Source organism: Aphelocoma coerulescens, chromosome 2 (assembly GCF_041296385.1).
Source record: "Aphelocoma coerulescens isolate FSJ_1873_10779 chromosome 2, UR_Acoe_1.0, whole genome shotgun sequence".
NCBI lineage: Eukaryota > Metazoa > Chordata > Aves > Passeriformes > Corvidae > Aphelocoma > Aphelocoma coerulescens.
The window spans coordinates 104,880,215-104,902,810 of record NC_091015.1 but is presented as its reverse complement, the minus strand read 5'-3'; the positions used below and the strand labels follow the sequence as shown (position 1 = coordinate 104,902,810).

Below are 22,596 nucleotides of genomic sequence, written 5' to 3'. Positions count from 1 at the left end.
TGAGTCTTTTGTTGTATTTTCTCTCTCTGGTCTTGCTGAGGAGGGGAGTGACAGAGTGGGTTTGGCGAGTACCTGGCATCCAGACAGGGTCAACCCACCACAAATATAAAGAAAATACTTTTTAATGTAAGGTCTCAGAAGAAACTGCAGTTCTTTTGGCATCTTCACATCATTTTAGCTTCCAGCTGAAGTAGGAAATCTGTGAGGGTAGATGTAATCTTAAAAACAGGCAGACTGTTAAAAAAAAAGAACTTGAAGATTAACCAATTTAACAAGGTCTTTGAAGGTGGTAAGAAGGCTTTATCTGAGCAAAGACTGTGGCATAATCTTAACCTGCAGCAGTATTTATTGCACTGTATCATATCCCTCATCAGCTTTGGACAGGCAGTTCACCCATCTGACATCACAGGAAATCATTCCAGTAATAGTAAAACAAAAATGGTTCTGCTTCTGGAAGAGCTTTATGCCTGACACTGCACCAGCTGGAGAATGACTGGTGTTTCCACCATAACCTGCATATGAGAGATGGCATCTAGTCTGATCTCTATATTTTGCGTCATTTCAGAATGAATTCTCAGAAGGAAAGAACAAGTAACAGCTCTGGTTATTTGGAGTAAAAATGGAATGTAGATTTAAATGATTTTGACAAAGTAACCTGATAGCTGTCTGTTGACACAATAACTGATTTTCCAGAAGAGGGAAGCACAGTAGACCTAAGGTATCTCAATTTAGCAAGGGATGCTGTGCTTGCATGTACGAAATACATTTTAGATTTTGCTTAATAAACTGTGCTTAATCCTGTTCTCCTAAAATGATAGGAAGAAAAAGCAGTTTGTAACATGAGAGGGAAATAAAAGAGTTTTGGTTGTCCCAGAATAGAAAAATGAAGGCTGACTGAAGATATGACTGATATTTAAAAATATGCCAATGAGTAAACACAATGGAGGAGGAAGAGCTATTTAAACTAAAAGACAATGTTGGCAGAAGAACAAATGGGCATAAAATGACCATGAACAAATTTAAGCTGGAAGGCGAAAGGTTTCTAGTTATCAGAAAGCTGTCTTTCAATGAAAAAGAAAGCCCTTCTAGATGGTTTTTAAATTAAGCTCAGTAAGTTTATGATTTGCTTTACATGACACACATGTTCAGCCGCATGGGATTTGATTCAGTGACATAGAAGTTCCCTTTAATTTTATATCTTACACAAAGCAGCAATTACTCTTGAGATATACTAACCTCTCTGGCAGCATGCACCCAGTGTTGAACAGCACTCAGCATGACTAAAATATTCTTTCAGACAGAAAATCAAGAGACTTTGATATTCAGCTAATCTCCAGAAGATTTAAACAGACTGAATGCAAAGACTTTTTCCAAGCTTGCAATGTCTCTAAGGCTAACATACTCAAACAAATCAATAAGACCAAGTTTTGTGTGAAAATTGTCACCTCAGTCAGCACTGCATTGGGTCCTAGTGCTAACCACAAAACTGTGTGTCACATCTTGAGCTGCCGACAGCTATATTCCCAGCCTTTAAAAATGAGGATGTGAGGATCTGGAGAAATGCTGATTTGAATAATTGAAACCCTAGTCACAATGTCAGTAACGGAGAAAATATTCCTGTGTATTTTAAAAGCTGTGAAATCCTCCCTGCAGATGACGGGTTGTATTACTCATTCTTATTTGTTTAGCTGAATTTAGAAATGAGCCTGGAAGGGAAAAAAAATTTGGATATCCAGTAAACAGGATGTATTTTATACCCATTTTATAACATGTATAGTATACTTAATTGGAAAAAATGAAAATTGAACATAAACATCAATATTCTAATAATATTAGGGTAGGAAATTGGAATAAGCTGTAAGCTTCTATCTTAACTAATGCTGCCATGATTTTTGGTGTTGCTGAATGTCACACTCAAGGAACAAACATTTTCCTCGGTGGAATTTTCTCAGTGCTGTCGTTTTGTACAGCAGTCTGAAACACAGAAACCTCCTAACTAAGAAATCTATTCCTTTTGTTTTCCAGTGTCAAAGCCATGATTCCTCCGGGGGAATGCCTATATGCTGGGCGGAAAAGGAGGAAACCCATTCAGAAACAGTTAAGTATCATATTCATCAGGAGGCATCTCCCCTCCAAACATACAGGCTAGAAATGAGGTAGAAGAAGGCTTCCCTTTCTCCTATGGTCCACTGATGCAGGAGACACCTAATCTTCTCTGCAATGAGAAACCTTTGGTTGGGAGGCTGGCTCTTCATGGGTAAGATGTCTCCAGAAAGGACGTCAAGCATGGGTCAAACCATCCTAACCCATCACTAGGTATCCCAGGAGGAGGCCAGTGGTAGTTGTGGTGGCTGCCATGGTGCTGATGTGTAAAGTGGAGAGGGACAGTCCCCTTTTGTAGGCAGAAGTCACTGGTTGACTAAATGTCAGCTGGGCAATGGGCTGCAGGGGTGGCTGCCACCTTTGTGCTTCCATGCTCCCTGATGCCTGTTCAAGGAGCTTTTTGAGAAGCCTTGTGTTGAGTGCCACCAGAGCTCTGGCACTGCACTCCCCCCTTCCCTTTTCCAGGGTTTAGCCTTGCTTGGGGCATTGCTCAGTCCACCATGTGCGAGCATGGAAAGTGGGTCAGTTCAGCCAACTGAAAGAGCAGACTGGTGACTCACTTTTTGCATATAGAACACATAATTTTAAGACTTCTATTTACTATAGGATCACTTTCATTAGGAGAAAAATAAGAAAGAGGAATTGTATGCATGAAGGCAAAGCAGAAAAAGAAGAAACGCAATGGAAATTTGTTACAAGATGTTTGAAATGGGAGGGGAAAAAAAGATTGCTATTACTCAAATGTAAATGAGTTTCAGATGCCATGAACTAATCTGTGAAATAAAGCTTTTTAATATAATCATCCCACATTTTCATTTGATTATATGATTATGAAACACACATTTTTACTGTGTTAAAATTATGAACTGGCACTGGTGGCCTTCACACACAATTTAAGGATGAAAAGGTAACTAAAATAGATTTCCCTATCTTCAGTTGTTCAGAACTTCTAAAAATAACCCACTTGGCTTAAAATTGTATATATTGGTCTAAAGTCAACGGGGAGTTTCTCTGAATGTTTTAATGTTGTCTGTTGATATTGTTTGGATTTGGGGCAGTATTTGCTCATGAACCACTTGTTCCCACTTAAAAAATTGTTTCTTTTAGTATAAAATGTATCATATTTCAATAGACAAAGATAATGACATAAGCAAATGATTCTTACTGCAAAAATCTTGAGTGTTGAATTCAAATGTATGTAAGATTTCTGCACTACTGTTTCAGTATGGATGTGGATATTTGATTTTATAACAACTGCAAGAGGTGTGGAACATTTCCAGTTTGTGAAATTACCTCCATGCAGAAATGTTTATGGATCATTACTTTTGTGAGAAAGGAAGGAGGCTTGCAGTTGCTTTGAGAAACATTAAGCTTATGTTTGGAGTTTACATGCTAGCCAGAACTCCTCTCAAAGATGACTTCTAGATAAATGCAATGGCTAAGAAAACTATGTGCTAACAAATCACAGAAATGACCTCATTAGCCTTTTTTGAAGTTCTGGCCTTAATACTCTCAGGAGTAAATTCCCACTTACTTTACACAACCAAGTTTTCATTTTGGGAACCACTGCAGGTAATGCTACCTTGCAAGTAGCTTTTGTATGATGTTGCAGTGCAGGTACCTGAGCATGAGCTTATCAAGCCAGTACGTGAACAATTTTGATTAAGAAATGTAGGTTAAAATAAAGGGAAATGTTTGAATTGTTAGAATACTGAACTCCCACACTGGAGACAGCACTCTATTTTCTGTGGTTACTTGCCACGTGCTGAGGATGATTTCTCAGTTCCTAGCAACACTGGTCTCTTCCTCAAATCTTATCTGTGAGCTTGGTCTCTGGTAAGCCTTGCCTGTGCTTATTCCCTCGCTCAGGGACTTACTCTCCTCTAAAGAGACTCTGAATGTCCCAGACTAACTGGCTGACAGAACTCCTTTCACAGTCTGTATCTTTCAGTCCTACTGGTCTTACTGACATTTCAGGACTCTGAGGTATCCTTACTGTTATGCTGCCTTGAATGATTTGTCTTGAATTTAGAAGGGTAGACAAATCTTATTAATTGAGCAGCATATTTAACCATGATTTTGATCCATGTCGTACCATCTTTGTTACAGCTTTTTTCTCCTGTTTGGTAGCATAGCACTTTCTCCTCTACAGCCTTGTTGTACTTTCCCCCCTGTAATTCCAACAATGAATCAAGGTAGATACTGGCACCTGTTCTGGGAGGAGTATTTGTTCACTTGTAAAACCTGATTTTTCAGAGGAACTAAAGTTGATGGGTATTCTTTGGCCAGACCTAGTGGTGATTCCCCTCTTTTTAGTGTGAACAGTCTCTAGAATTTAACCTTCTCTTAACAAAAGAATGAATGAGCTTAGGTGCCTCAGTGTGAGCACGATACTTGGATTTCAATAGGGATTCATGGACTAGTCCTCTCAAAGGTCAGAATTTAAAGGACAGTAGTGCAGCTTTGCCCTCTGCAGAACAACTGGACCATTTATATCTCCCCATACTCAGTGCATCCCAAGAAGCCAACTCTCTGACTCTACATCATCTTTTCCTGATCAGGCTGTCAACCAGGTGGTGATCCTGCAGCTGGCTTTTAACCCAGGATATCACAGAATGATACTCTTCATTATGCTCATGAATGTTTTTCAGACACAGGAATTCTGTTCTGAGGTGGTTTTACAGAACAGTGATGAAAATGTGTGAAGAAGCTCCATGGGAGAATACAGAGACCCACAAGACTGTTGAAGAATCTGTTGAAAATTTTACTGGGAGGAGCTAATATGTTTCAGTCTTGCTCTCTACACAGAACTAGCAGAGACTATCTTCATTACATTGCCATTATTCAGACTATATATAAGGTTCAAGTTCTACTTTTATACATGCAAGTAAATTAAAAAACTGTAGCTGTTTTCCTTTTTCCCCCAGAAACTTCCAAACAAGCCCCATTAAATGTGATCTACACTAAAAAGTTTTGGCATTTATGGACACAGTTCAAACACCTGGAGCTCAGACAGATTGAATATTTTCCATCAGATATGCTTTTCAGCCAGACAGCCGGCATTCTGACTAAAGGAAACATTTTCTACCAAGTGTTTACTTCCTGTGGAAATCTAGCATTTTACTGGTAATTCAAGCATCTGGAAATTAAAGAGATCTTGTCTTTAGCCTCAAGATATTCACTGTGCTGAAATTAATACTTAAAAATGCTAAGGCAATGCTTCAGGACAGTTAGGATTTGAGAATTTCAGCCACTTCTTCATCTCAAACCCTGGCATCTTGTAAAATTCTCTCCCTCTACAAAACATTTCTTGTAATGTTTTACAGCTCTTTAAAGGCAACTACACCTGCTCTAGCTCCGAGTGTATCTATAACTGCTCCAGACTGACCACTTCAGCCAGAACCGTGCCAGCACCAGGGTAAACAGAGACCTTGGGAGGTGCAGCTCTCTCCTGCTAGTTCTCATTTTAAAGCCCTTTGTGGCATAGCCCTTCCTCTTACTTGGTACCATACGATCCCACCTCTCTTCTGCTCTGCTGGTGTTAAGTCTTCTTGACCATTAGTTCTGCTTTCACCTTTCCTTGCTGTGAAGACACAGAAGAGACATAGAAGGTTGCAAAAGGCCGCCTTTCCTTCAAGCAGCTTTCTCTCATTCTGTCCTTTTGGTTCATAGTAGATGGTGAACATTCACACATGCATGGCTGCCACTGGAGCTCAGCTCTGCCAGGATTCCTATACAATGTCCAAGCACAGTTCAGTGACAGAGGGTGCTGGTCAGCACACTCATGATAATCATCTGTTGTTACTTTGCTCTCAGCCTATCTGTTGCATCTTATGGTCTCTCTTTTCCCTTTTGCTCCTTACTGAAAGCTTGCTGTCACAGTAAATGATTCGACCTTTCTCAGCTCAGATCTTCTGCTATTTTAACAGTTTGGCATACATAAAAAACTTATTCAGAGCGAAGTTTTCATTAACAGGGTAGGGCTCTGCAGAGGGTAGAGCTGCAGTTGCAGGAAATTCCTGTGCGAGCTCACCAAACTGGTTTACACTAGTGGCGGTCTGTGTGTCATGGGCGCGCTGAATCACTAATGCGCAAATGGCTCAATGACTTGTGTACCACTGGAACAGAAAACCTTCTCCACACCAGCTCCCACATAGCTCCCACCACACAGGGACTGCTCATGTGGGTCCTGCACAGGTACAAGTACTTGTTCCTGCAGAGCAGAATTTGGGCAGCTTAACAATTTGAAGAAAGAAGAGCCAGATTTATTGTTTAAAGTACACATGCTCCTTCACTATAGCAGTGTTGTATGGAAAGCAGAGTAAATGAGGGATCATCGAGTGACTGCTATGTCTCTGTTTACAGTTTGACAATCCCAAGTTTAACACAAACACAACAAGCATAATCTACTTTCAGCTGAAAATAAAGGCTAAAATTTCCATTTACCTCAAAGCAGCTCACTGAAGATTTTCCCTGCCTGTGCCTTTCTGTTTATGGTTAGCTTCCCTAGCCTTTCCATGGAACTCACATTGTTTTAAATCACATCCACTTGGCACCTTATTACCATTTACATCAAACCCCTGTTTGTTTGGATTCACTCCCTTACTGAATAATTTCCTTGAGTTTTCAGGAAGACTCTGCCCTGAACTTTCTCCTGAAGTCTTTTTACACCATTAACCGCTGTCTCCAGAAAACTATTCCTTGTGCTCAGTACAAAGGTAGACCACCTAATTGCCTCAAACCAATCTTCTCTGGCATAGAGCAGTCACTATTTTATGTAGTAAATTGACTTGAACAACTTCTATTTCTATTTCATGTTACTCTTGACAATTTTTACCTCTTGAACTCATCAGTTTAATTTTCCTCATTGGAATTAATTTTTTTCTGTCCTACATTGCTTCCTTGCTTCAGCTGGTTTGTCAGATGTAAAGATCAATTAGCAAAAGCTTATGTTGTTTAGCTTCTGCTCAGCTATGGGCTATGTTCCCACAGAATTACTGCCATCCATAGATCAGACATCCTTTTGCTGTCATAGGATGGTTGAGCCTCAAGGTTTACTCAGAAAAAGTAAAAACCACTATTCCTTCTTTGTTGATTACATTATTTGTTCTTATATTTCCTCTCTCTAATAGAGGAAAGTTGTTCATTTATCCCAATCAGCAAAATCTTCTCCATGTCTTTGAAAGTAACTCATGGTGTTATTGAAGAACCACATATTAGTGTTGGCAATTTTGAATGAAAAAGCAGAAATTATATGTTTTCAGTGACACCTGCCTCAAATTTTTTCCGTCCATTCTGTCCACTGATGCTGTCCTCTTGGAGTGAGGCTCTCAAAAGTAGCAATTAATTTTTCATACCTGATTTGCTTTAAGAGGTTTTCAGTTGGCAGCAGTCACACGTACAAACCTGCTCTTCAAAAAACAGATCTTTTTTTACTAATTCCTAAGCACAATTATTTTTAGAATGACAATTGCAATGACAAATTAATACTGTTGTAATTTAACACCTTAACCACCTTGTGAAATGCTAATGCTAAAAATTAAACTTATGATTGAAAAATGCAGTAAACATGGGTAGCATGAAAATGCAGTAGTAAAATGCTACAAATAATTAGTTTTACTCTCACTGTCCACTGGAACCTCAGCTAGCTACTTGTCCTGGGGTGACTGTATGATACTGTATTCCCTATTGATTCCCTGTATGATACTATATTCCGTATTTCCTCTAGTCTGTCTCAAACCAGGACACTACTTAAGATTATGATCCTTGGATTCAGTGAGGTGAAAGTAGAAACTGTTAGCACAGCCATATTTTTCTTACTTGCTGTTTCCCATTCTTGAGTATCCATGTAGTTTATGGCTCCAGTATCCCATAGCTCATACCTGGATAATGCACTTGACTACTGCTGGGTTCAGCAACAACTGTCTACTGCAAGGAACCACCTTCTCATCCTCCCACTCGGGTCTTCTTGCTTAAAGAAGAGGTCTGTGCTTCAGCACTGAGCATCCTGCACTGTCAGGCTGGAAATGAGGCCCCCATTTCTGTGTGCAGAAGCACCAGCTTTTCCATTACTCCCTCTTGAGAACATCTTACACTGGGATGTATTCTCTGGGAATATTAGTGGACATTCCGAAATTGAGGTTCCTCACTAGTGATGTATTTAATCTTAATGCATTTTCACAACAGCTATTCTAGGTTATCTAGCACTGTCCATTGCATAGGAGGAACACAAAATGGACATGGACTTGCTTGGCCTAGAAAGCTGAGTAATGTTAGTCTTTATGTTTTGTGAGGAATATCAATGTTCTTAAGAAACCAAATTCTTATCTTTGTTATTACTGATGTAGGAAGGTAAATGTGAGAACGTATACAGGAGTTTTGAGCTTGAGGAAAGAGACTCTCTTCACCTTGCCTTCCATACTTTTTAAACTCATGTCTAAAGACAGGTTCTTTTCTTAATTATCTCTTGACCCACAGGTTCGCTTTGAGTCATATAACAGAGGGAACTAAGATGCTTTGAACCAATACAGTGGATATAGAATGGGTTCATGCATTAGTGATGGTAATTTTCCCCTGCTGTTCTGCCCCTCATTTACGCAACAAAGATGAGAAATTGTTTTTCCTGGCATTGACTAGAACATGAAGATAGTTCCCACTTCCCTAAGGTGAGAGGTCCTGAGTAAGAGATACCAGTTCTTCACTTTCTTCCAGATGTGAAAAGAGAAGACAAAGCCTGTGTCTTTGCACTATGGCAAATACAGAAAGGTCGATCTTTTTTTCTAAGAGGACAGACTTTAAAGATTTTTGTAGAAGCTAAGAAAAGTACTCCCGTTATCAACTAATTGCAGACAGCATCTCAGTCTCTGGAAGTAAAACAGGTAATCGAGAATGTGTTCTCTACCACAGAAGGCCAGCAGTTGGGAATGAAAAATCGAATCCTTCGAAGAGGCACAGAGACCGTCTGAATGCAGAACTGGACCACCTGGCCAGCCTCCTCCCTTTTCCACCCGACATCGTATCGAAGCTGGACAAACTTTCTGTCTTGCGCCTCAGTGTCAGCTATCTCCGAGTCAAAAGTTTCTTTCAAGGTAGGTTTCCTTAAGATATCAACATTCCATTAAAAGTATCCCTCTAATTTATTGCTGCTTTGCACTAATCCTGAGTAAAAGTAGCTAACAGCATATATTGAGGAAGCCAGGGAAAAAAAAATCTATTATTGAACTTATTTTGTGCTTGGGATGTTGCATTGGAAAGTTCATGCCTTTCCTCTTATGCCATTTGTGCAGTTTCACCAATGGCATACATCCACCTTCCCTCAGCAGGCTTTAGAAAAAGGGAAAACACAACTGTAGAATCACTAAACTGGGAAAGAAGCTTGGGGCAGATGTAATACCTGTAGATACTTTGAATTCTCTATTTGAATCTGTTACCATGCATGTTCAAAATGCCTGTTTAAGTATGACGTGAAAGTCAAGCAAGCACTGTATTATCTATTTTTGCTGTATGCCAGGAGTAAACAGGTTTGCTTGCAAAGCCAAGATGACCACTGTCTTTAAGGATAAGATTCAAACTTTAAAGTGTTGAATGAAGTTGTACTAGGCTATGCTTTGTTTTTGTAGTTGTCTGGCACACCACACAATGAAAGCCAAATGTGTGTTTGCAGATGCACATAAAAAGAATTCTTCCACATTCGAAGATATTTTGAGTTTCTTCTGTTACTGAGGAGTTCACAAGAGCAAAATCCAGATCAGGGATTTAATAGTGGAAATCCTCACTAGAGCTGTTTTCCAAAAAAAAAGGCAAAAAAGTCTACTTGAAGGTGTATAGTTGACCAAAACTTATAGGTCGACTGCAGAGATAAACAGAAGTATTTTTTACAAGCATTATTTTTCCTTTACTACTCCTTATTATTTCTTCCTCTTACTACTCCTTATTGTGCACAATGTGTACATACATATATATTTCTTTTTGCTTTGACTAGAGAATAATATCTGTTGATTGGATTCTTGCTTTTAAAATGCATTTTAGTATAAAAGAAATGCTAGCTTGAAGAGGCTTTGGCAGGCTGCAGGGCATTTCACAAGCTGACATCAGATTACAAAGGGTGATATCACTGATAGCAGGAGCCTCCCATGTCAACTCTGGCAGCTGGTTGCCCAGCCTCCAGCATCCTGCAGTTTACAGAGTCCCTCTTTCCCTACAAACACCTACCTGAGTGTTATGGCCCCTTCCTCTAAGCTTGACTTCAATTTCTCTTGGGTTCACAAGCAGTAATATCTCTTCAGCTTCCTCTCCTACTCTTCTGCCACAGTTTCTGAGATCCATTGTCTTCTTTTCTTAAAGGGACAAGATAAAAAGAAAACAAGTAAAGCCAGGCTGCATTATGCTGAAGTGTTCTGTGTTCCATGTTTTGAGAGATTTCATTTAATTTAGTCCTCAAATTACCTAATTGAATGCATAGTTTGTGTTCCCTTCATTCTTATTTTTAAGTGTTTACATCATGAAACTAAGGTTACAGAAAGCATTGTTTATAGTAAAGGAAGGAAACTACATACCATTTTAAGACAAGAGAGCTGGCTGAAACTTCAAAAGTGTGGAGTGGAGGAGAGGTGAGCTGTGGAAACAGAGCTGCGTGAGGAATGGTTGCAAATGTTTGGGTAAGAGCGGAATCTGCTGCATCCCTCATGAACATCACGATCTATTTCCTTGTAATTATGGAGAAATAAGGCAGAATCTGTTTGCTTGGGTTTTTTTTAAGCAAAAACTTTGGTAGCAATTCACCTAAAAAGAAAACAAACATACCCATCCCAGTGTTTCAATCTTTGTTGTGATGAAAGGGGATAGAAGAGCAGAAATGGATTGTTTGTGGCTTTTTAAATCAAAGGATGGCACTACAATGGGAGCTGTTATAAACACTCTGAGGACAGAGAACAGACCAGTGGCATACAGAGATGTTAGAAAATTGGATAAAAAAATGTATCTGGAAAAATGGCTTAGTAAATCTCTACTAATTCACTCAGGGAAGATTAATCCAAAGAAACTGGTGTTCAATAGAAAAGACAAACCTGGAAAAGAGAACATAAAAACAATAATTAAAGAGGGACAGTGGTCAGCAAGTTGTTCCATGCCTGTAATATGATATGTCGACATAAACAAGAAGGCTAAGTGCGGATTTTGGTCTGTTTGCCCAGAGGCAGCATGTCACTACACAGGAAGGTTATAATCCCTCTCTGCATGAGACCAGCATGGCTCCATCTGGAATAGAGCTTTCTGTTGTGGGCATCTCCTGGTCACAAGGGCATTAGTACATATTAAAGGGTTTGGAATAAACACAGGCAAGAAGTGACTATAAAGTTTCACGGACAAAAAAAGTCAACCAACAAACAAACAAACAACCCCCCCAAAAAAATAAAGTTAGCTCAAATGTGTACAATTTGTATTCTCTGACTATTTATCTTCATAGGAAAAGAAGAGAAGGGAAGGAATTGCTTAGGATATTTTAGAGTGGCACAATGGAAGAACCAAGGAGTGATGATGCCCAAGAGGAAATTTGGCCTGAATATCAAGCAAAACATGCCTGTAGTGAGTTCTGTTCAGCTATCCGATGTTCCTAAAGCAGATGCAGTCGAGATTCGGTTTATTCGATTTTGTAATGTGTGACAGACAGTCCTGTGCGTCTTTCGCTTAAAAAAACTGTTCTCTGAGTTTTGAGGAAGTGTAAATTCCAGGTTTTTAAAACATGCTTTTAAGGATATCGCTTGCCATTTTTAAAAAAACTGTGAGTAATGCTACTTGACACATAAGTTCATATGTGACATTGCATATTCAACCCATAACAGGTCTGCAATTCCCATGACAATTACAGTGGCACACCTTCAACAAGGCCAGCGGTTTCCAGGCACACTCATTTACTTACCACTAGGTGTCCTTTTAGTAGCTACTCTGCAGAGCCTGTGCACAGCACAAACGTATTTATGAAGATCAATAGCCAACTGGAGGGAGTGGCATAACGTCACCATATTGACTTCAAGTGTGACAATGGTTTTGCAGAGAATTAGGTATTAGGGCATGGAGAACATCTGTCAGTCAGATATTCCCTTTTTTAGTGACCATTAGAGGTTAGTACCTTGAAGCATTCGGCAAATTCATCTTACTTGAGCTGTTTGAACAAAGGCCAGGTTCCTTTCCAAAATTTAGACCTGGTTGTTGAGGCAGATATTCCTAGGATTCAGTCTGAGTCATTGTGGTGGATTCCCTTCCTCATTCTTAGAAATGTTTTTCTTTTGCTTCAGAACAATTCTTCTGTCTACTTGTTTAAGAGTCTTCATATCTCTGTTATCAGTTGGCAGATTAATAGCCCCACTCCCCCAAAGCTATAGCCATTTAGTCATTTTGCATTTTCCTGATAAGCACTTCAGGCTTATCAAAATGGCTTGCAGCTTATCAAAATGGCTTGCAGCAATAACCTTCCAATTTCACCGGATCTCGTGGATGAATCACCTGGGTCTGAACCAGGCTTAGCTGATGACTGAGAGACATCAACTGCTACAGGAAACTGTGACTGTCATTTGGCCCTGACAAAGATTTGCCTTGGGTGGGGCTCCTGTGAGCATGGAGTGGTACTTAGTGTCTGTGACCACTTGAGTTTGCTGGGCCTCTGTCTTGGAAATATTCCATGTCAGTTAATTGTAGTCTGTCTTCTTTTACCACTCTTGACAATACATCCTTCAGTATCTCTTATTTCTCAGTTTTCCCACTGGTGGGGAAATGGTGGTCTTGCTCCACTTCAAAACCAACTCCCTTTTGTTGGTTGTTTAAATTGTTCCCTTCTAGTATAGGTAATGATTTAGTAAATAAATGTCAAAAGAATATCACCTTGTCCTTTTAGCAGCTCAGGTCCTTTCTGAGAGAGAGTTAGCTTAAGTTTCCCAGTACTTGTAAGGAAACCAGTTATGACAACTTAGATAGACCAGCACAGTTACAACCAGGGCTATATAGCTCCTCATCTTTCAGTTCTTAGTGTAACTAACCTTGTATCAAGAGGCCACTCAGGCTTTCCTTCAACATCTCATTCATTAATGTTAGACCTTTTAGCCATAAGCATTCCCGATAAATTATAGCTGATGTTGACTATAGTCTTAGATGGGAAATGTAGAGACCTTAATATGGTCTTAAAATAATTTTTAAATTTTAAATCCCTTACTACATAATTTATATAAAGCACAATTTAATTCAATAGCTTGTTATTTTGCTCTTCTGGACATTTTTTGCATACATGCATATACATATGCAAAAACAGAGACGTGCATGCACGCACAAGAGCAGCGTCTTCCCAACAAAAATCTCCCTCACAGTATGATTTTGAATCTCTGTGTTTATTTCAGACTTCAGAGCCATCTTTATATTTACTTATTTCTAGACTTCATTTGATTTTGAAAGCTAAAAATCTGATAGATTTATGGACGACTAGATATGGACTGTAGAGTGTCACAGATGAACTCTGCAAATAAATGTCTTAAAAGTTTCTGTAAGATTTATATTTAAACTGCAATCCAGATCTCTGTAAAATTAGTGACAGTCAAGCATGGAGACATGTTGTTTGACCCACCTTAGACTAAAGTTATGGATTTTGAACTGAATTACAGCAGAGTTTGAGAAATTTGTCTACAAATGTTAGTTCATCTGTTTCCATGTAGAATTAAAAATTTTAGGAAACAAGTCTGTAGTGAACTTTCTTGAGTAAAGAATAAGTTATGCCTTAACCTGAAGGTCACTGTCTAATGTTTTTGCGAATCTGCAACGTGAGTGATTTAATACTTTCCATTGCAATCCTTAACATCCAAGCTGGAAGTCTCCTGCTTCAATTATAGAAGAAAAAATTGTTTCCTTTTCTTGTGGCACCACAGCTTTTACAGCCATGAAGGTGATCCTAGCAGATGGAAGCAAAAAGAGGCAATAAACATAAAACTTTCTTGTTTTCATTGTATGTAGCTCCCTCTCTGCTGAGTAGCAGAAAATTATTTTTCCAACCTTGTATGGTTAAAAGGCTTCTAGCATGCTTTTTATAACCTTCCCTTTCTTGCTACATCTAATATTATACATTGGCTTTTCTGTTTCTCTTCTTTTATATATGTGCTTTATTTTACTCATTTTTAAAAAAGATTTTTTGTGAGCTTCCAGTCACTGAAGAGCTCAAGATCTTGTTAAAGTGGTCTTTTCTTACATTTGCCATTCTTCACTGCCACTGAGACAGTTCACACTTGTCTTCTATATATTGATTTGTTGAAAGAACATCCAGCTTCTATTTCCCTTTGATATGTACCCTCTGAGATTTTTCCAGGTATACTGAAGTCTCCCTCCTGTTGGTCCTCTGCCTTCATGTTGCTGTGCCTTGGATTGCTGCTGCTGGAAGAACCATCAATTCTAGGATTTCCTGGTCATTTTCACCAAGCTCCCCTAACTCCTTCTAACCCACTTCTCCCCTTCAATTAAACCTCTTTTACATACATACATATATACTTTTTTTTTTTTCCCCATTTCTGACAGGATAGCACACACTGTGTGGTTTCTGTCTTTCTTCTGATTAAGCATTTATGTTAGTGGGTCATTTCCTTTTACTTGTCTATGTGTTTGGCATGATCCAATTCACATCAATGTTTATCTTTAATGGAAATTGTATTTCTCCCTTTTAAGAAGAAAACAACAAAGGATTCCTCCCAGCTGGCCTGATTTTCAATATCCTCAATTGCTTGCAGCCTCTTCCAGCGTTGTTCTCCTCCTACAGTGTCCATGGCTGTTACTCTCCTAGGTCAGTAGCATACTACCGTGATTGGGATTCCTCAGGTTCACTCATTAGACCCTTCAGGCTGTTATTTACTGTAGTATTTGAATATTTAGTGTTGCAACCCCACTGTAGACCTGTTTCTGGTGTGACATGTATGACACTCCAGTGACACTCACAGAAAATTAAGATCTTAAAACCTGAGATGGGTAAGGAAGCACAGAGTGATCTTGCTTTCAGTGCATAATCTGCAATGTAATGCTGCTTAACAGTGCTTTAGGAGTGCTGCTTACATGAACCAAAACTCCTGGTCTGAGGGTCCAAGATGCCTAAGCAGTGCGTGTACTGGGGTTCTCAGGCATCCCTTTCTACCCCACTGTCTCATCCTAACAATTCTGTTTTCCCAGCCTTTTCTTTTCAAATTGTCAGCAATTTTTTTCCTGGATTGACAAATTCTGCTTCTTTGGTGTAAATATGTTTTTTAGATTTTACTTTACATAAGCATGGAAAATTTTCCCACAACAAGTTTCAACTGATACTGAAACTAGGTTCATATGGTTGAATTTATTATTACATTTGTGACCTCTACTGGATCCCTTTCCATGGGAAAAATTCTCCTTTCATTTGTTAGCCAGTTTCAGCAACTTGAAGGTTTCCCTTGAATTTAAAACCATAGTCTTAGTGAATCATAGATTCACAGAAAGATTGAACATGGAAGGAACCTCTAGAAGTCACCTGATCCAACGCTCCTGCTCAAGCAGGGTCACTGAGAACCAGTTTTCCAGGACCATGTCCAGATGGCTTTTGAATATCTTTAAGGGTGGAGAGTCTATGATGTCCCTGGGCAACCTCAGCCAGTGCTTGGTCACCCTTACAGTGAAAATGTGCTTCCTGATGTTCAGAGAGAACCTCCTGTTTCACTTGCACTCATTTACTCTGATCCTGTCACTGGACACTTCTGAAAAGAACCTTGCTGTTCTTTCCACCCTTCCTTTCGGTATTTATACACTCTGATGGGATCCACCCTGAGCTTTCCCTTCTCCAGGCTGAACAGTTCCAGCTCTCACTCTCTCAGCCTTTCCTTATAGGAGAGGTGCTCTAGTCTCTTCATCATCTTTGTGCCCTTTCACTGGACTCTCTCCAGGCCCTTTATAATGGATATATCTAGAAAAGACATAGGAAAAATAAAATAATAAAAAACCTGAAATACTAATAAATAACAGAGATTTATAAGAAGAGGATAAAATGCCTAAATTAACAACAAGAAGGAGGAAATTATATCTCCTTGATTCCATCTCTTCGTTCCCACCAGTCTTTTCTTGGTATTACATACATTGATTTCCATTATGTAAATAATTAGAGGCTTTCAAATTACCCTCAAATGTCTATTTTTGATGAAACCTGTACTTTGAGACACAAATCAAAGATTTAAGTTCCTCTACTTACTTAGGGTTCAAGCTGAAACCTTGAGCCAAGAAGTCCCCAATGTATTTGAGTTTTTTAACAATTAGAAGTTTGTTTTTTAAAGACATATTCTACTGAGTTAGAGCATTCCCAGTCCTCTCCTCTGACACCGAATGTCTGAATGATTTCTTTCTCGGAAGAGAAATAAGGACTTCTCTTTTTTGAACACATACAGAATGTCTTTAGCATAGGTATTGCTGCAGTCCACAGTCATAGCTTATTAGATTGTAAGCATGCAGGTTGTTTATGTTTCTTAGGACAGAATATTCATTGGCTTGTACTGAGGAGAAACATTCATGGTCAGAGTCGGTAACAGGTAAATTTACTCCTGTGGCTGTATTGAACTGGCATATTCAAATTGCGACATCATTTGGAGTGTTTTGGCAAAAAAAGGACTGTTCATGAAAGAAACATTTTCCACTCTACTGCTCTCTAATTTTACCATCTTTTTAGCGATACAGCAACTGAAAAAAGGAAAAACTGTTCTGCTGCATAAGTGGTATATACGTAAATCACTGAAAGAAGACCTACTGTCTGCAAATCATTGTCTAATCAAGTGCTAAAATTCTACATCAGTGAAATTTTAGTAGAAGTGTCAATAATTTAAGCAGGATAGCTGCATTCATTAATCTCTGAGATCTGGCAGGACTCCTTTCTGGAGAAGCAGCTGCAAATTAAATCTCCTCCACATTACCCACTTTCAAACATTATTTTGGATTATTTTGACTAGATTTTTTAATATAGTTAATTGCCAATGAGACCATTTTATTGGGACATATTGCTTATACTAATGGGTCACTATTTTCTCTTCCCCTTCTTTCCTGGAAACACCATTCCTTCCATGTAACAAATAACTAAGGCTGTTTTGTACTACATGTCCTCTTTCATAACCTGGAGATCTCTCTGCCCTTGGAAGGCCTTTGCTGACTCTTGGAGGAGAACTGTGTCTCCTCTTGATCTCTTGTTGAAAGAGGGTGTACCTCCTTGTCCTGGCTAGCTTTCTCTTTAGTTTCCTGCAAACAAGACAGGTTTTGTAGGAGGAGTGTTGATTTACAAGCAGGATTTACTTCAGAATAAACCTATATTCAGGAAGAACAAGACAACTTTTAAATTACTTGAATTCCCATAACCTTTGAAGATCAAGGAACTTGTTAGTGCCACACTGTGTTCAGTGTCATGTTCTGAGAGTGGCTCTAAATTCAATACTTATTTTTTTGAGTAATGGCGAATGAAGGATCTTAGTTATAAAAAAGTTTCAGATATTTTTCTGGTGCTCCTTGGGTACTTTTGTCGTGTGCTGTGGGTTGTTTGTATTACCAGAGCTATTACAAACTCAGAGCTGTTAGACTGACTCAGTCACCTGCATGACAAGGGCTGGACTACATAGATTTTATGCTGTCTTTAGGAAGCACACCATCATAGGATTCTTCTTGCAGAATTTCCTCTTGTAATTCTGGATCTGTATCTCATACAACTTTTCTATTGCTGGATGCCATCCAAATGAACATCCCTGTAGGCTTCAATGTTTCTCCTGATATTATCAAGACTGATTAGAAAACCAGGGAGCTGGAAATGACAAGTGACATGAGGGGAATCTTTGCTAGATTTCTCCTGAGGGCATTTGGCACTGGGAGAGTTCCACTGTTTCTACTGACAGTATAAGTACACTCAGGACCAGACACATGGTCAACCATGCACACAAAGCCTGGTTTTATAGATGTTCCCACAAACCACAGCTTCTACGTTGGTCCAATGCTAGGGGAAGTCCCCAAAATACTTTGAGCCTTTAAGTATGCGTCTTCATCTTTCTCCATCTTGCTCAGTCCTTCTTAACCATTTTGATTTTGTAGGCTTTTGTTCTCAGTGCATTTGGTTAGCTCACACTGTGCATCTTCTGTAGCATCGATGTAAATTAACGTGGCAAGGATGTGTAAATGAATGTGGTAAATGCAAGTGGCAAGGAAAAATCTGCATCCATCTAATCCAGGAGACCAGTATACATACACACTGTCTTTTGTATTCAGTGATGTTCATCTTGCTTGTGCACTGTGTTTGCTTAATCCCTGCTCTGCAGCTAGGGCCCTTCTTGGCCCGGCCTGGCACCAGCTGTTGAAATACTCTCACAGTCCACCATGGATCAAATTCCATTATCCTGTGCTATAAGTAATGGACATTCACTGGTCTATTCTCTTGAATTAAACTGTGTTTAGATCTTGGAAACTGAGAAAAAACTTGGAGTTTAATTCCACTCTAACTCATGTTTTCCTTGGATATGGAAACAAGACTGGTTTTAATCACAGGGAAAATGGCATTTTTTCTTCAAACTTGCTAGCAATTTCTGTGACTGTAGAAGATACTAACAATAGTTTTGTCCTTATTACTGATGCAGTGGATGGGAGGTAGGAAAGCATTCCTCCAGGCATGAACTTTGGCTTGGTTTACACTTGTTCTCAGCTTCATGAGTGATTACCATCTCTGAGAGGAAGCATGTATCTTTACTGTCAAGAAAATGATTTACTTTGTTTCTTATTTTAAACATAGATATGTTTTAAAGGAAAGACAATACCTCTTATCCAACAGAACAAGGAATTTAGTTTGGCATATTGTAATTGCACAGGACTTTGAAGACAAAGAAGACAAATAGTTCTAGGATAGAGAATAGTGTGGGAGATTGTCCTCTTAGCTTCCCTTCTCACTTTGCTACTGCTGACTTTAGGGTTACTGCACATAGTAAAGCTCTGCAGGGAACGCTGAAACAATACAGATCACAAAATCACAGAATCATTTAGTTTGGAAAAGACCTCCAAGATCATCAAGTCCAGCCTTTGACTAATGACCACCTTGTCAACTAGACCATGGCACTAAGTGCCACGTCCAGTTGTTTCTTGAACACTTCCAGGGACAGTGACTTTATCACCTCCCTCGGCAGCCCATTCCAGTACTTAACTACCCTTTCAGTGAAGAAGTTCTTCTTAATGTCCAACCTGAGCCCCTCCAGGCACAGCTTAAGGCTTTGTCCTCTCATCCTGTCACTGATTGCCTGGGAGAAGAGGCTGACCCACAGCTGGCTGCACCCTCCTTTCAGGTGGTTGTAGAGAGCGATAAGGTTCCCCCTGAGCCTCCTCTTCTCCAGGCTAAACACCCCCAGCTCCCTCAGTTGGTCTTCATAAGATGTGTGCTCTAGACCCTTCAACAGCCCTGTTGGTATTCTCTGGATATGCTCCAACTCCTCTTTGCTGTACTGAGGGGCCCAAAACTGAACATAGGATTCAAGGTGTGGCCTCACCAGTGTAGTGCACAGAGGGACAATCACTTCTCTAGTCCTGCTGATCACACTGTTTCTGACACAAACCAGGATGCTATTGGCTTTCTTGGCCACCTGGGCACACGCTTGCTCATGTTCAGGTGGCTTACCAGCACTTTTCCCCATTATGATTTTCAAATGGAATTTGTGCCCCACCAAAATCAGCCAATAATTTCTTTCTTGCCCATTTCTCTGAAAGAGCAGCTTGCTCTGCCACTTCTATGGGCATCTCTATACCTGTTTTTTTCCCATGTCCTTACATGTAATTGCAATAATCCTTGGCTATAGCACCTTTATTCTTACCAGCCCTCTCTCCTGCTTCCATAGCTTTGACTTTTTCCCCTACAGCCATCATTCATTTTCTTCACAGTATCCTTTATGGACAAAATGACCTTCCTGAAATCTTGCCCAGGCAACCCACCAACTCCACCTGCACAAAAATTTTCTTAGTTATAAGTAGAGCTACAGGAGCCTGGAAGTTCATTAGAAGTATGAAACTAAATGAATACACTGATGATTTAGTCAGGCCCAAAGGTCTGTGATTTGTCCTGTGGTTTATGTGGCTGAATCTGTGCAAGAAACCTGTCTTTCTAAGCTGTGACTAAATATTTAGATGCTTGGAAGTTATAAAATATGAGTAGGAGGCTGGTTTCTGCAAAGCTTGCCTCACTTTGCTATGTGACAGCCCTACAGTTTGGCTCAATGGATTACTCTGAAGGGCTTGTCTTCATTTAATTGTATTTGGTTTAGTGTCTTTTTCGTTTTATTAGAAAGAAAATCCCATGTGACTAACACAGATGCATCTCTTCTCTATCTAATGTAACAGTAACATATTAGGCAGTGCTTTCAACATTCCCCACCGTGAAATGAAATGAAAGTTTTTTAGATGAGGCACAGCAGGTTTCCCTTTACTACTCCAGTTTTAATTTTATTATAATTTTCTGTGCAATACTGTAGGTATTATAACTGACAAATTTTCTAAAATCTTGGCATTGAGTAGAAGTGGAAGCAGAATGCATAGCAGCAAACTAACTTAGATGCTCAGTAAGAGAAGTTACAAGAAGACTTCAAAACTTCTTTTAAAGAAGCTCACAATTATCTTCATGAAAGTTTGATGCTATACAACAGTCTTGCCAAATACATTTTATATGAACTTACTGTGTGCCTAAAATTCTATTGAAATCCCCTCGATGCATTCCCTCTTTATATCTGCATGAAATATACCAAGTTGAATGTATATGGAAAGTAAATATTTGTTATAATAAGTAAATGTCCACTATTCCCATTTACCTCTGAACCTGCATCACGAATTGACTACTTACATATTGGAAACAGCTGAAATAAATTAAGAGAAGAGGACTGAAAGCAATCAAAGGTCAGATCTAAATCAAAACACAACATACTTAAAGTTGGTTTTATTTTTTCTAGTCCACTGACAACTTCATAACCACTTTACTAATTGTATACCTGCAAAACATAGGTCACCTTATAGTAATCTTATATATTCCCCAGACTATTTCAATATCTGTGCAGAAAATGCTATCTTCTCTGTGTTGCTATTATGTCGTATATCAGTGTTAGTGAAAGCCTGTCACAAACCCTCCATATTTTGTTCCAAATAATTTATTAAACTGATGTTGTGCCATCAAATGACCCCTATAAACCTTACACGGGAAAACAGCACAATAAATAATGCTTTATGATAACATTTCTTGAGACGATAAATAATTCAGCCTTAATAGTGTATCTCGAGCTGACGAATGTAAGGGTTTATGTGGAGAATATTCTAATATGTTATTATAAGGACCATGACAGTACATGGAGAAAAATGAAGTTGAATTTCTTCTTTCCATACTTTTTCCATGCTGCACCTACACCGCTGCATATAGGAAAAGGCTGTACATCTCACAGCAAGTAATAGTTGTAAGAGGAAATTAACAATGTTTGCAATTACTTTAATAATTCTTAAAGATGCAGTCATGCCAGGTGCAGAGTGCTCTCAAATTACTATGTGTTCAAAAGGTTTTGATTGTTTTCAGCACTTCTTCAAGACCACCAGAACTGTATTAAACCATAGCAATGTAGTTCTATATGTCCCCCTAATTCTGAGCCAAACATACTCAGTAACGTCAGAGAGTTTGAAGCTATTGCATATTGCAACATACATTCTTCATTTTTATTGATGCTAACAAGCATTTTGGAAATATTTAATAAGTCTGGCAGTAAGCGCCATATCATTTCGGGACAGTGATGCACCCTACATTTGTTGCTGCCAACTTATGGTTAGGAAAGCAGAGACAATGTCAATTTGAAGGTTATTTCGCCATCATACTTTAAAAGTATCATGGTAGTAGCTGATAATATCTTTAAAACCAGTAGGGTGGCTGAGATTGTCACCTCTGTCAGCACGAGGTGGGAGTAGAGGTCAGTTTCTGGACAGAAGATGTGCCCCTTGCAGCAACACACTTAGTTCAGGGGCACTGAGTTCCAAGGGGTCATTTGGAAAAGAGGAGCTTATTTATCTTGTCTTTATCTTGTCAAGTCAAGTGAAGTCACTCTCTCCAGACAGGGGTCAGCTTTCTTACTTTAGATATTGTAGCTTCAGCAGATATTCTGTCTTCTCAATCTTTGAAGATAATGTTCAACTAGCATGGTTTCTCCAGCAAGAGAAAAGCTGCAAACTACAGTGTTGTGACTCTTCATCACTCTCTTGCCAGATGCCAATACAACAGCATGTGAAAAACATGTTGGGGAAGACTTTTAAGCTGTATATTCCTGTGCCCTGAACTGCCTGTATTGGAGACTGGGAAATGTAACAGAAAGTTTCCAAGAAAAGAGGACGTTGAGAAACTTAATCTCCTTTCCACTGAGGCAATCTGCCAGGAAAGACCTACTGTAGGCAAAATTTGGGCAAAAAGCCTCTTCTCAGAAAACAACAACTTTG

General features: G+C 39.2%; 1 protein-coding gene across 1 annotated transcript in view; it reads left to right on the top strand.

Moving 5' to 3' along the window:
- AHRR (aryl hydrocarbon receptor repressor) overlaps positions 1-22,596 on the top strand; it is an 83,755-nt gene that overhangs the window by 16,965 nt on the left and 44,194 nt on the right. Inside the window, exons 2-3 of the mRNA XM_069005918.1 lie at positions 2,026-2,097; positions 9,010-9,191. Coding sequence (XP_068862019.1) covers positions 2,036-2,097; positions 9,010-9,191 — 244 coding nt within the window. The 5' untranslated portion in view covers positions 2,026-2,035. The remainder of the gene's footprint in view (positions 1-2,025; positions 2,098-9,009; positions 9,192-22,596) is intronic.